Source organism: Condylura cristata, unplaced genomic scaffold, assembly GCF_000260355.1.
Source record: "Condylura cristata isolate star-nosed mole 26May11 unplaced genomic scaffold, ConCri1.0 scaffold00017, whole genome shotgun sequence".
In the NCBI taxonomy this organism is placed as follows: Eukaryota; Metazoa; Chordata; class Mammalia; order Eulipotyphla; family Talpidae; genus Condylura; species Condylura cristata.
In genome coordinates this window covers 40,514,589-40,526,293 of record NW_004567118.1, presented here as the reverse complement: position 1 = coordinate 40,526,293, position 11,705 = coordinate 40,514,589, and the positions used below count along the sequence as shown (strand labels likewise).

The 11,705-nt window shown below is 38.1% G+C and overlaps 1 protein-coding gene across 1 annotated transcript in view; it reads right to left on the bottom strand.

Moving 5' to 3' along the window:
* Positions 1-11,339, bottom strand: part of LOC101624873 (serine/threonine-protein kinase MRCK alpha-like) — a 42,277-nt gene extending 30,938 nt beyond the window's left edge. The window contains exons 1-5 of the mRNA XM_004685169.1: positions 11,335-11,339; positions 8,258-8,342; positions 7,760-7,890; positions 6,986-7,050; positions 260-336 (exon numbers count right to left, since the gene is read on the bottom strand). Of these exons, the coding sequence (XP_004685226.1) occupies positions 260-336; positions 6,986-7,050; positions 7,760-7,890; positions 8,258-8,342; positions 11,335-11,339 (363 nt within the window). The remainder of the gene's footprint in view (positions 1-259; positions 337-6,985; positions 7,051-7,759; positions 7,891-8,257; positions 8,343-11,334) is intronic.
* Between the last annotated feature and the right edge of the window lie 366 nt (positions 11,340-11,705).

Below are 11,705 nucleotides of genomic sequence, written 5' to 3'. Positions count from 1 at the left end.
CAGATTGACGAAGTACACTGCTGAGGGGAGCAGCTGGCGAGACAGGAGAGGTCTGCTGTGCCATGTGGGTCACTTCCAGGGCCTGGGGATTGAACTTGCACTGAAGCGGCTGCAGCTAGCTTGCAGTGCTGTGTCCTAACCCATTGAGCCACCAAGGTGGGCCCAAAAAAACAACTTTAATGCAAACGAGAGTGACATTTTGAGAACATAAGTGGCTTCTGAAGTTGCTTAGAACAAACTCCAGAAGCGCAGTACTTACGTCATGCTGAGTCACAGTGCTGGTGGTCTTATAGAAAAGCACCAAGGAAGATGAACTTAGGTCTTGTTGCATGATACCTGGAAGACAAAGACAGACATTTTTTAAGGGAGAAAATTAAAACTAGAAATTGTTTCTTTTAAGGTCTTAATCTGTTTATAATTGTTTCCAGGACCCTTCCTGTTGGCACAATGGGTTAAATCACCACACTATGAAGTTCTCTGAAGCCACTGCAGCACGAGTTCCATCCCCAGCCAGGGAGTGACCCACATGGTAGGTTAGGCCTCTTCTGACCTGCCTGTTGCTCCCCTTAGCAGTGTATTTTAGTACATCTGCCTGTTCTGCTCCCCACTCTGTCTCTGATGAATCCTCTCACCCATCACACCCCTCGCTTGTACCCCAGTTCTGTAAGCATAAATAAATAAATCTTTAAAATAAAATAAAATTGTGTTCAGACCATATTTCACCATGTAGACATGTTTAAATTGAAATAAGTTTATTTTTATGAATATATTTAATACATTTAATAGAGCTTAGCATTCTGCATGTCAAAAGAAACTATTTTAGGAAATTAATGTAAACTTATAATGAAAGCATATAAATAAATCACATAAGATTTCATGAATTATTTATCTCCTGTTTGTCAAATCATTGCTGTTATTTCCCCAGTAGCATTTCATTTAAATAAAACTTGAAACATTATTGAAATATAAGACCCAAAAGAATTATAGAAATCATAATCCTGCAAACAAAGGCTGATTTTCCATACCAGTTTCTCCCCACAGTAGGATTCAATTTAAAATTACTCCTCCCAAGAACCTATTGTGTACATCTTAGCCTAATTACTTGTGATTTTTAAAAAAGAGCACATAAAAAGACAAATGCTTACTTTTACCGAAGGCTTTTATCATTATATAAGTTAACATTTGTTTAGACAGAATAAAGTGACCACAGTATTGTTCCCTCAGAAAAAAATTTAAAGAAATTCCATATGTTATAATCTAGCACTTGTACTAGCTTTAAAGATATGCTATTCAAAATGGAATCTTGAATACTATAATTTTATTCAAATATTAGAAAAGCAGAGATAGTTTCTATATATTCCATACATAAGTGAAGCGTCCAATATTTCTTTCTCCTTCTGACTTATTTCATTTAGCACGATCCCTTCCAGCTCCACACATGTTGCTACAAATGGCATGAATTTATCTTCTTGATTGCTGAGTAATTTCCATTGTTACATATGCTACATCTTTTTGATCTATTCATCTCTTTTGGAGCATTGAGTTGTTTGCATATTGTGGCTATGGTAAGTAGCACCGCAATAAACATAGAAGTGCAGGTTTCCTTTCAAAGTAGTTTCATGTCTGAGTTAGTCGACATCCCACCAACAGGGTAAGAAGGCTCCTTTTTCTCCACACCCTCCATACTTTCACCTGTTGTTTTTGTTTTTTCAATGTGGTTCATGCTCACTGGTGTGAGATGGTAACTCATTATGGTCTTGCTTTGCATTTTCCTGATGATAAATAATGATGAACATTTTTTTCATGTGCCTGTTGGCATTCTGCATGCCTTCGTTGGAGAAGTGCCTATTTAGCTCACCTGACCATTCGTTGATTGGGTTGCTTGTTTTCTTTTTGTTGAGTAGTATGAGTTCTTTGTAGGTCTTTGATATCTTTGTAAAAGATAAGGTGTGCAGATATATTCTCCCATTCAGTGGGATGTCTCTCAATTTTGGTTATTGTCTCTTTAGCTTTTTCATTTGATGCAATCTCAATTGTTTATATTGTCCTTTGATTTCCTTGTTGATGGGGACATATCTGCAAAGATATTTCTGAAGTTTCTGTCATGGAGAATTTTGCCTGTTTGTTTTTTTCTATGGATTTTATGGTTACAGGTCTTATATCCAAGTCTTTTTTCCATCTTGAATTGATTTTTTTGTATGGTATGAGAGCATGGTCTAGTTTCATTCTTTTGCAGGTGGCAGCCCAGTTTCCCAGAACCATTAATTGAGATGTTTTCCTTATTCCAGTGTATTTTCTTCACTCCTTTACTGAAGATTAGTTGTCCATAAACATGTGATTTTATTTTGGGTTCTCAGTCCTGTTCTGTTGGTCTCAATACTATGTCTGTTTCTGTTCCAGTACCATCCTGTTTGAAGTCTGGAAGTGTAATACCATTGTTCCCGGCTTTAGTTAGGAAAGGTTGGTATCTAAGGTCTTTTGAGGCTCTAATTGAATTTCAGTAACACTTGTTCCATTCCTTTGAAGAATGAATGCATTGATAATTCTATTGGGATTGCATTGAAACTCTAAGTTGCTTTGAGTAGGATGGCCATTTTGGACAATGTTTATTCTTTCAATCTTTGAGCAGAAACTGTCTTTCCATTTCCTTGTATCTTCAATTTCTTTTAACAATGTTTTTTTAACAGGTTTTCCCCCTGCTTTGTTAGTTTATTCCCAGGTATTTATATTTTTCTTGTAGGATTAAATGGAATGTTTTTCTTAATTTCTTCTTCTAGCTCACCTTTTGCACACATTAAAGCAACTGATTCTTCATGGTGATTTTGTATCCTGCCACCCCAGTCTTAATCAGTGCCACCCCAATCTTAATCAGAGGTGGAAGAACAGTCTCAGAAGTGTTTATCTCAATTGGCCATTTAAGTTTAATAGTAAAAGACTGGTTAATGATAAGAATGCATCGTAAAAACTTCAGAAGGAAAGTAGAATGTTTTTTGTGGACCATTGGGTTTCTTTTGTGTGGCAGTTTTAAGTTATTAGTTTTTAAAATCAGTACTTTTTAATGGAAACAACTTGACCAAAAATCTGTCACAGAATTTTGAGGCCCATTAAAACAAGTTTTAATGAGAAAAAAATTAATTTTTCTGTGAGTCTTTGAGATTCTCTATGATGTTATGATATTCTATATGATATTATCATATCATCTGCGAATAATGACAGTTTTACTTCTTTTCCAATTTTGATTCCTTTTATTACTTCCTCTTACCTATTTGCTCTTGCTAGGACTAAGTACTATGCTGAAAAATCGTGGTGAGGATGAACATCCTTATCTTGTACCAAATCTTAGTGGAAAGGTTTTCAGTTTTTCACTACTGAGAATGATACCAGCTGTGGATATGTCCTATATGGCTTTAATTATGTTAAGGTGTGTTTCATTTACCCCTAGTTTTTCAAGGATTTTCATTATAAATGGATGCCAAATCTTATCAAATGCTTTCTCGACATCTATTGACATAATCATATGGTTTTCATTTTCCTTTTCCTTTATGTGGTGAATTACATCGTTTGATTTTCAGATGTTGACTCATGCTTGTGTTCCCGGTAGAAATACCATTTAACCTTTTTTTTTTAAAGATTTATTTATTTGTACATACAGAACTGGGGTACAGGCCAGAGGCTCAGGGGCGGTGAGAGGCTTCACCAGAGACAGTGGGGAACAGAACAGGCAGATCGACAAAGTACACTGCTGAGGGGAGCAGCGGGCGGGTCAGGAGAGGTCTGCCACGCCATGTGGTCTCCTCCGGGGCAGGCGGGAATCGAACTCATGCGGAAGTGGCTTTAGCTTCTCAGTGCAGTGCTTTAACCCGCTGCGCCACCAGGGAGGGCCACCATTTAACCTTTTTAATGCATTGTTGGACTCTGTTTGCCAAGATTTTACTGAAATTTTTCAGATCTATGTTCATTAGGGTGATTGGTCTTTGTTCATTAGGGTGATTTCTTCCTTTGTGTTGTCTTTGCTTAGTTTCCAAATTAGTGTAATGTTGACCTTATAAAATGTGTTTGGAAGTATTCTTATTTCTCAGTTTCTGGAGTTTGAGCAGGATAGTGTTTAGTTCACCTCTGAAAGTTTCGTAGAAATTTCTTGTGCAGCCATCAGGTCCAGGACTTGTTTTATAGAAGTTTTGATTACTATTTCAGTAAACTTGCTTGTGACTGGTTTGCTCAGATTTTCAATTTTTCCATTCTCAGTGTTGGATGATTGTATAATTCTAAGAATTTGTCCACCTTCTCTAGATTTTTGAACTTGTTCATAGTAATCTCTTATTGTCTCTGAATTTCTGCGCTGTCTGTTGTGACTTCTCTCTTGTTCATCCTGTTTGAATTTTCTCTTTTTTTCTTAGTGAGTCTAGTTAGAGGTTTTTCTATTTTTTTTGTCAAAGATCCTGCTTTTTGTTTCAATAATCTTTGGGATTTGTATTTCTTTGTGGTTTAATTTTTATTATTTCTTTCCTTCTACTGCCTTTTGGATTTTTGTTGTTGTTGTTGTTTTTCTAGTTCCTCTAGAGGAGAAATAACATTGTTTATTTGGGCTTGATGTCGGCCTATGTTGCTACATACATCCTTCTTAGCATGGCTTTTGCCCATTATTATGAAAGGATGTGTCTTCACTGTCATGTGTCTCAAAGTATATTTTGATCTGTTCTTTCATTTCCTCATTGGCTCAGAGGCCTTGTAGAAGTGTGTTTTTCAGTCGCTAGATAGCAGAGGTTTTCCCTGCAGTCCTTTTGGTGTTGATTTTTACTTTGCCACCTTTATTGTACATGCTTTCAATTTCCTGATATTTTTAATATTTGTCTGTGACTCAATATGTGGTCATACCTGGTGAATATCCTATGTGCACTTGAACAAAATGTATATCCTGGTTTTTGGAATGTTGAAGTATCCAATAAGTATCAAGTTCATATGTTGGAAGTCTTTGTTTAAAGCTATTATGAATCCATTCACTTTTTGTGTCTCATTGATTTGTCCATCAGTGAGAATAGGGTGTAAAAACATCTACCAGAATGTGTTTTTTCCAATGTTTCTTTTCAGATTTGATGGTAATTGCCTAAGGCGTGTTGGTGTTCCTTCATTTAGTGAGTATATGTTGATAATTGTTATGTCCTCCTGATTTATTCTTGTCTTAATCATTATATAGTGTCTGACCCTCTCTGTTGTTATTTTTTTTTAACTGAAAATCAATATTTTATTATCAGTATGACTACGTGTTACTTCCTTTTGGTCTTATTCCCTTGTTGGACTATTTTTCAACATTTTACCTTGAGTCTATATTTATATTTGGAGTTTAGATGTACAAGGGCACAAGTTTTGACTTTTTCTTTATTCCTATATTCCCTGTAAATTAATAGTTAGATCTAGACTTTTTAAAACAATTGCTTTTCTTTAAGAAGCATGACCTTAGTAAGTGATATTTCCAGAAATGTGAGTTTTCAAATATAAATCACTCCCTTGATTGCTTAATGGTCAAAAAAGAAAGTATATTTAGAAATGCCATATGATGCTGCCAAGGATTTATTGCTCTGCAGAGCTCAAAGAGAAAACCATGGTAAAAAAAAAATAAATTGTATTAAAATGCTAATTTGTAATATATGGGCTTTCTCTTTTAGGTTCCTGCTAAAAAAATGTCATCCACTAGTACCTCCCTCCAATCAATATTTTGGGTCCCAACATACTCCATCCACTGGTGTTTTGTAGTGAGAAATAACTCTGGCCTAAGCTTCTTATGAGAACATCTGCCTTTAGATACACAGCCTCCTGAGTGCGCTACACATCTGATCCTCCAGTTAGTGCCTTCGTATATCTTTCTTGAATTAGAACTTGTCTTTGTTTTCATCTTCAGAAGTGAATTTGTGCTCTCTTCAACTGTTGCTTCTATCATCCATGAAAAATTCCACCCACATTTATTAGACAGCTGGCATTTTCTGGAGTCTGCCTATCCTGAGTGTCTTCTTTGCCCATCCTCTGCCTTCCAGAATGTTCCTCATGTAGTGAATGCCCACCCCACTCTGATGCAATCCAATGTGAGCCACAACACTATGAATGAAAAGAAAACAGTTTAGACATGAAGAAGATGGTCCACTAACTAATTTGTAATTAAATATTGGCCTCTGTCAATAGAATACTCCTTGGTTTAGAAGATAATATTCAGTTTGCTTTATTAAAGTGTCATTATTAATACCCTAATAATGAAAGGAGACTTGAGAATTAATGTATTAGGAAGTATCTTTCAGGTACTGTTGTAGCTTTCAGATGCATGTGGCAAAATGTTCAAGAATTCTTGCTGGGAAAAGGAAAATTAGGTACATAGTTGAAAATGGTGTAAAGTAGGAACTCCAAGCATCAAAGTAGAGATGGGCATCGTCATGCCAGTGTGACTCTAAAGGCTGAGTCTCCACACTGAACAGCATTGCTGAGAAGCCCCTAGTTGCCCTTTGAGGCCCCAACACACAGACACCTTCCCTTGGCCTCATCCAGTCTGAATATCAGAAACTTGCAACATCAATGAAGTGGCTTTGTCTCATGCTGTCACATAGGGAGCATCCAAAATGGAAGTGACTGGAACACATTTTTCTAAGTGAGAAAAAAATGTCTTTATGAAATGTATCGTGATACTCAGAGACAATTCCACTTTACAATTTTTGCTTTCACTAGCATAGAAAAATATTTAAATTCTGTAAAATAAACCAAACAAAACGGATTGCAAATATTTTATCAAATAAAAGTAGTCAACCACATGTGCGCGCACACACACACACACGCACACACACACACTAACCTTGAGCACCAGACTGTCTTATAAGAGTTATTCTCATACCTGTAGGTAATTGGCTGTAGGTAGTTGTGGCTAAATGGACCCACAGAACTGGGGTGCATAAGTCCTGATTTAGACAACGAATAGCCCATACCCTGTTGTGTCTGAGCTCCTCACCCTTATTCAAGTGTTCAATTTCTAACCACAGGTCAGACTGGTACTTCTCTTTGGCTTTCATTTTACTAAAAGAGACAGAAAGAAGGGAAGACATCATTAAGCATTACGTGCAGGAGACTGACCTGTAGTCAACCTCACATTACTTACTGTGCCGCTAATGCCATGAGAATTCATGTCCAAGCAGAATTTAAAATACCCCAAATAAAAGAGTTGACAACTGCAATAGGGGTTGTTGCACAGGGAATCAAAATACTGCAGCTGACAATCATATACTTTTTCATCTGATTCACATGTTGGCTTTTGAGCAAGTATATGAACAAAGATGCCCTGATCATAGGATGAATTTGCATGCTTTATAGGCTTGATGGATTCTATTCAATAGTTCTTCACACCATATCATTCACATAGTGAAAAATGTCTTTTCCTGTTCTCATACCTGGATCATTTGCATCACATAAAACTTTTAGCGTTAAGTAACTCAACCTCTCTAAATGCTAGCAGTAATTATAATCAGTGAATAAGACTTTACACACTAAAGGTGGCCCTCACATTTCTTCTCATATATATGTTACCTCTATTTTCACCCTAACTTGAATTTTTCTGGTTTTCCCTTTTGTTCTCCAGTAGTGCAGCATCTCACCTACACCGGCTCATTCATTAGCCACAAGCATTGTCTGTCTGATCCCTGTAATTCACAATGCTGACGTTTACTTCATTTTAAGTATTTTGCCACTCGCTCACAAATCACGCTGAAATGTTGTTAGCCGGGCTTACCAATCTGCAACGACTGGAGAACCCTCTGGGGGGGCCTGTCTGGAAATCTGCTCTCCGTCCAACGCTGACTCCAATGTAAGCATAGCTGGCGTGTCCAGTTTATCAAATGGCTCCACTGTCCCGAACATTCTCTACAAAATCATGTAAGTAGGTTTTTATTTCCATCTTTTCTTTGGAACACTTTAAATCACATCCAGAAAAACTTAAGAGGTACCAGAGACCATAAATGTTTCTTGAATAATAAATTGAAATTTTCTTTTTAAACTGTATTATTTTTTACTCTATTGAGGATAACATTAAAAATTCACAAAAATGGTCTCTTTTTTATACCTGTCACTGTGATAACTGCCCCTTCCAAAGGAGGACTGACTTCTTGTGAAATGACTTTCATGGGTTGAGACCTAGATAAACTGATGTAATTTGGCAACACTATTTTCATAGTTTCAGCTTTTCTGCTTTCTAACCTAAAAGCTTTCTGAGATCGTGGTTGACACTCACTCTTGCTCCTGTAACCAAGTTGGAATTTCTTAAAGACTCCACTTCTTTGGTTATTTCTAAGGTCAAGCCCTGGACATTCTTTTCACTAGAATATAAAAGTAAAAGACAGATATAAAATGCAATATGGAAAAAATTAAATCAACCTAAATAAGGATTTAATAAGAGAGGCATATAAGACAGATAAGGTCGTAAATGAAAACCTAGGAGATGCTACCAAAATGTGTTGATCTGATTTTCACAAAGTTCTGGGAAAGTGTGAGCATCACAAACATATTGGGCAGGAGTAGAAATGAAAGGCCATGTAATTGAAGAAATCAAGAATTCTTACAAGGCAAAAATAGGTTTATGGACTTAAGAAAGTTCAGTATTCCAGACTTTTTTACCTTAGACCTCATTTAAATTCCTTTTAAACAATGAAATTCAATATGATGCTCCCTGGTAAAAGAGTTTTCTGGCAAACATTATGCATAATGCTCACTGCTTATTAATGTGACAGCATTAAGCCTGCTCCCAAGAATCACTCAGACACGGGGAATGTTTGTCCTGTCACTCCTTAGCAAGCACTGAGGCTGGCAAATACAAAGTTAGATGTAAAAACAAGCTGAGGCAATTTCAGATAGAGATAGTAATGGCACTGCACACAGACTTTTCTGAAAGAATTCTTCCAGAATGGGCTCTAGCACACTTGAAAAACAACCTGAAACACTAGGGACATGTAGGACAGAATAGTGGCATAAATTATAGTTAAATCTAAAATACTGGGCCCTCCCTGGTGGCGCAACAGATTAAAGCACAGCACTGTTACAGAAGCTAGCCCTAGCTGCAGTTCAATCCCCTGTCAGGGAGGTGACACACATGATGCAGCAGACCTCTCCTGTCTTGCCTGCTATTCCCCTCAGCAATGTACTTCATCGGTCTACCTGTTCTGCTCCCTACTCTGTCTCTGGTGAATCTTCTCATCACCCCTGCACCTCTGGCCTGTACCCTAGTTCTGTGTGTATAAATAAATAAATCTTTATTAAAAATCTAAAGTATTAATAATAAGTAATAATTTAGATCTCAAATTCCCAGATGACAACAGTGCTAGAACTGGGGTGTATCTATCTGAGCTCTTAGCCAAACCAGTTAGACTTCACTGCCGTGTGATCTTTGAGAAGACAGCAGTCCTGGGAACACAGTGGCTTCTGTATCAAAACCAACTCCTGCCATGACATAAGCAAATTTCTTGGAGACCTTAGAAAAGATGTTCCATGGGCCCTCACTGGTGGCACAACAGGTTAAAACACAGCACTATGAGGCTATCTGCAGTCACTGCACTGTGTTCAAACCCTGGCCAGGGAGGTGACCCAAATGGCACAGCAGACCTCTCCTGACCTGCCCACTGTTTCCTCAGCAGTGTATTTCAGTACATCTGCCTGTTCTGCTCCCCACTCTCTCTCTGGTGAATCCTCTCACTGCCCCCACACCTCTGGCCTGTACCCCAGTTCTTGTATGCATAAATGAATATATCTTATTTTAAAAAAAAGTTGTGCCACATAGAAACCAACTGCACAATTTTGAATATCTTTATTTCTAATATAAATGTAGAGCAATTGTGTCCTTATCAGAAAAGCAAATATCACACATTCTCATATAATTGAACATGACACACTTAGAAAATATATTTATTCAAATCTCATTTACAGAGACATTACTGAACTCAGTTATGATGTTTTTATGTTATGCACAATTGTGTTAGAATTTGTTGAAGTGGACTGCATCTCAAATATATTTACATGTAATACATGAATATGAAACGTTTGGGGGAGAAAAGATTTTCTAGTGTGGGCTCGCTCTTCATATGTTAATACTCAAAGACAAAAATTGAGATACAATTCTTGAAAAATATTTCTTATGTGAATTTAAAGGAAGTAAGTGCATATGATAAGCAGTAGTTAAGACAAACACAAACCGACTTGTAATATGGGGGATGGGGAACAACAGAAAATTTATTGTGCAAGCCTTTGGTCACAGAGTCCTGGGGACCAATTCATTTCTAGCTCCTAGGAATTCTGTAGACTCCACGAACCTTACAAAACGTCTCAGAACTAAAAGGGTGAAACAGGGTACAAATACTTATTTAACTGCTGGTGTAGTTTAAAACTTCCAAAAGATACTTGTGTATGAGGACCTGGGGCGGGTTACACACATAGGAACTGACATGCATATCTTCAGATGCTTGCTGTGGGCACAAATTTTTGCTGTAAGATACACAGTAAAAAGGAGTTTATTTATAGAAACTGTCATGATTTTAAGCCTCTGTGAAAACCTCAGTCTTGTAAATCAGGAACACAAGCTGTAGAATGCTTAAGAACTTTAAACCCAGTTAATTTCCTAATTCATTAATTTAATATATTTTAAACATAGTGCTACCTGCATTTCCACGGTCATTTCTTGTTCCAATTGTTAAGAGAAAATATATAAATTTACCTTAACAATAAAAAAATAGCTGTTTGAAAGCAAAAATTGAGACCTAGTTATATATAGCAGACACTACCTACTATATATTTAAAAAGCATACTTGGGTTGTTATTGTTAAGTTAGGAGAGAAGTAAGCAAGGACAGGGGATCCCATACCTTCCTGAGGAATACTGTGGGGGCTTGTAATCCTTCATCCTACAGAATAAGGGAGTTCTGTCTCTGTTCATGCTGGCATGAACGCTCAAGAATTTCCTTCCCAGGAAAAAGATCCCGGTGTCTAGGAGGCCCGGAAGCCTGGTTCTTGGTCCTCCTGAAGTCTAAAGGAGCTGCTAGTGTTAGACCAACTGCTGCTCCCAGGGCTGGAAGGGTCCTGCCTCAGGATTCCAAAGATGACTCTGGCCAAGTGGCAGTTAAAGCAAAGACGCAACCACGCAGGCTTGTTGGGTGTTAAGCAGGATGACCCAGGACTGTGGACTAGAAGCAAACGCTTTCCGGAGTGGTTGGGCAGGGAGAAATGAGAGAGCCTTCTGACGATGAAGTTGACACATGATCACTGAATGCAGTCTTGGAATTATGAAATTTCACATATATAACTACTACTTTGCCACTTTTCATACGTCATGGCGATTGGATCCTGAACAAGCAGGAGAGTCCTGACGGCCCTGGGTTTCCTCGATTGTAATTTGGTCAACCATCACCTGCTGATAGCACTGCTGTAAGGAGCAATATAAAGTGGGCTATCTTTCAAACTTCTGTTGAGTTCAGAGACATTAAGGGACCCTCTCAAGGCCACCAGATTGGCTCACAACCCCACTTAAGTCTCCGACACCGATCTATCAGCGCCTCCCGCACAACAGGGTCACCGAGACCAGCACCAGCAGGGGACGCCCTAACACCAGGGAAGCGACTGCTGCGGGCGTGCCAGCTCAGCCGGCAGCGCCTCCGGCGGCCTCGTCTCCGCCAGGGGGCGCGCGCGGAGGCCGTGCTC